Source organism: Macrobrachium rosenbergii, chromosome 15, assembly GCF_040412425.1.
Source record: "Macrobrachium rosenbergii isolate ZJJX-2024 chromosome 15, ASM4041242v1, whole genome shotgun sequence".
Classification (NCBI taxonomy): Eukaryota; Metazoa; Arthropoda; class Malacostraca; order Decapoda; family Palaemonidae; genus Macrobrachium; species Macrobrachium rosenbergii.
The window spans coordinates 57,589,298-57,592,459 of record NC_089755.1 but is presented as its reverse complement, the minus strand read 5'-3'; the positions used below and the strand labels follow the sequence as shown (position 1 = coordinate 57,592,459).

The 3,162-nt window shown below is 41.4% G+C and overlaps 1 protein-coding gene across 1 annotated transcript in view; it reads right to left on the bottom strand.

Moving 5' to 3' along the window:
* Positions 1–1,298: 1,298 nt before the first annotated feature.
* LOC136846435 (uncharacterized) overlaps positions 1,299–3,162 on the bottom strand; it is a 2,474-nt gene continuing 610 nt past the window's right edge. Inside the window, exon 2 of the mRNA XM_067117218.1 lies at positions 1,299–2,775. Within this exon, the coding sequence (XP_066973319.1) occupies positions 1,444–2,775 (1,332 nt within the window). The 3' untranslated portion in view covers positions 1,299–1,443. The remainder of the gene's footprint in view (positions 2,776–3,162) is intronic.

Below are 3,162 nucleotides of genomic sequence, written 5' to 3'. Positions count from 1 at the left end.
ATCCTGCTTATTGCGGTCAGGAGATGATAAGGAAATTGCGCAACGTTTCGTACTGAGCAATTCAAATGCCATCCTGAAACGTGATGCGGTTGGTAAGAATTATTTGCCAAAGGGGAAACCAGACGTTTCACGTTTGATGGTTGTTTATCAGTCTGTTTGTGGTTTTATTTGTTTGATTTAGAGTGAGTCTGTTTACGGCCTAAGCATACAGAACGAGGAGGACGTTCAACCTTAATTATGGTAGTGGCAATGGTCTCGTTTTTCCTCTGTAGTTATCCATATCAGGATGTATATATATATATATATATACAGTATATATATATATATATATATATATATATATATATATATATATATATATATATATAATTTATAATATATATGTGTGTGTGTGTATTTCTAAAAGCATTAAGAAAATAAATAATCCCTATTATTCAAGGCTGTAATGATGCATATACCAATTCATTTCCCTACAATAGTTAAAAATCACTAAACCATTATATTCATATTTCTATTTTCTGTATGCTTTAAATCAACATTTACCAGAACATGCAAAAGAATGAAATTAAACCAATAACCATAAAGATAAACATCAGTTCCTTTTCTTGTGGTTGCCCAAGCGTTAAGTGTTTGATGTTCCGGTAATGCAAATGAGCAATGTTTGTTTGTTGGTATAAGAAAAGAAAATAGTTCTCTCATTTTCCGACGGATAAATAGACGAGTATTATGCACATTGCAGACAATACTTATTGAATTAGATATTGTCTGCACAAATTATTAAATTGAGATAAAGAATTTCAGATTAAGATTTATGTTGAAAAATAACTCAAGCATGTGAGATGTACGATAAGGGGTGCATCTGCAAATCCATGACTGGTTTGCTGACAGATCCAGGAAAGGTCTGGATTCAAGTGCAGGAATGGTTAGGATCTGGACTCGAGTTTGGTCTGAATCCAGACCAGATCCGGAAACAAGTTTTAGCGAAGGTATTTATGAAGACCAACCATGAGTGAAACCTTATTTCCCTGACCTTGAATTGAATAGATGATTGAGAATTCACCACAATTAATTTCCAAGACCCTCTTACTTTGTGACCATGAAAAGTCACACAATATAAAGAGGGGTTTTCATTTTGGTGCTCGTACTAAATCTAAATATCTTAAGATTCCGAAATAATTTGTTTTTTGTAACGAATGGACCTCAAATTTAGGGGATGTTCGAAAACTGTTCGTTGGAATTGCATCAAAATTTATTTCTGTGACCTAATTATTTCACATTTTAATTACTGATTACTGATTTACACTGCTTCAGTTTTGATCTAATACAGATCAGAACTTATTCATCTTTCTTACATGAAAGGATAAATAGCAACATGGTTCATATGAATATGGAATAAATAATATGATAATAAATTATAGAGATGATTTCAAGTGAATGAATGAATTAAGGGGCACCATAAATCTGCGAGGGGGTATCACTCCTTACACCTGCTGGTGAGCCCTGGACGCTAGTGCCCAAAAATCCCGTAGCAAGCTGAACACTTCCGGTTTCAGCTGAGGAGTCGTGGTGACCGCTTCCTGTGGACGTTCCCAAAGTATCAACACCGAAGCCACTTGTGGATTGGCTGTCAGTTCCTGAGCCACCGAAACCCACTCCCCTGACATCTAGATCGACGCGCTCTTCGCTAGAATGTGATCCAGTCACTGCTGTGATTCCAGTGCCGAAGTGGGCACTAGCCAAGTCGTCCCTTCCAGGAGATAAACCGTGCCCGCTGCTACTGTCGATGACCTGACTCTGCGCAGGAATGGCTGATCCCAAGGCAGTGTGGAAATCTATGCCATCAGGCAGCGTTGGAGTCTCGCCCTCAGCATAGTTGACGAAGTAGACCTCTGGATCTGGTTGCTCGGGTTGTGGTACTTGAATCACCTCGCGTTCGTGGCTCTGAGCCTCCTTGTTCAATACGTAGATGACATGTTTCTGCTGGGGTGGTGGGACGACTATGGTGTCTGATTCGTCATCCTCCTTTTCTTGCGTGCGGATGAAGACGTAGTTGTACTCGAGCTTAGGCAGAGGAACGTCCACGGGTGTAGGGATTTTCCTTGTTTGCTTTTCTGGCTCAGTGTAGACCAGATATTTCCGTGATATTTCTGGCGTCACACAGCGGCCATCGAAGTGACGCACTTGTCCATCTCGGCACTTTCCAACGAATGGAGCGGATCCTCGTAGGTGCCCGGTAGTACCTGAATGGCGGGTACCAGAATGGAAAGTTCCAGACACTCCAGAAGAACCAAAACTTGTCTGTCCGAAAGCTTGCTGCTGGCCAGTACCAGTGGGCGAATGGTGTGCATGAACACCGATTAGTCCACCAGTCCCAAAGGCTGAGGGCTGTCGACCAACTCCGGTTGTAGAAAACGCTGAGGGCTGTTGGCCAACTCCTCCTGAAGGAAAGGCTGAGGGCTGCTGACCAACTCCTACTGAAGAAAAGGCTGAGGGCTGTCGACCAACTCCTACTGAAGAAAAGGCTGAGGGCTGTTGGCCAGCTCCTACTGAAGAAAAGGCTGAGGGCTGCTGAGCAGCTCCTGCTGAAGAAAAGGCGAATGGCTGTTGGCCAGCAGAATGCTGGGTAGCTCCTGCTGTTGAGGTGTGATGGCCTGCATCATCAGACCTGGTGAAGGACGACAATGTTATATCCGTCGAACCAGGTCTCGGTGGGGTGTAGCCACGAAGTTCATTAAGTTTTTCTGCCTCCGCAGCCACGAGTGCGCATATAAATATCTGGAATGAAATCCAATTGGATTAAAAACATAGACGAGCCACAAGTGACGAACAACCAGCAAGGCTGTTGGAGATCTGAGTGACACAAATCCCTACTGGAAATCCCTACAGGAAATGTCCTCAGTCAAAAAAGACATTGTTGTAGGCAATAAAATACGTTTATTCACTCAAAATTTGCATTAAGCATTGGTGCTCATTACGAGACCTTAAAATCAGTCCTTCGCTGTCATCACTAAAGGTACCTCATGTAATTATGCAGTCACTATTGATGAAGTAGTTATCTAAAAATTCAAATAGTTTTAGGAGACTAAACATGTTCAACAACATAGTTGATCAAATTGGAATTCCTAAAAAAAATCGATATCTTTTTTTTTTTTTTGTTAAGAA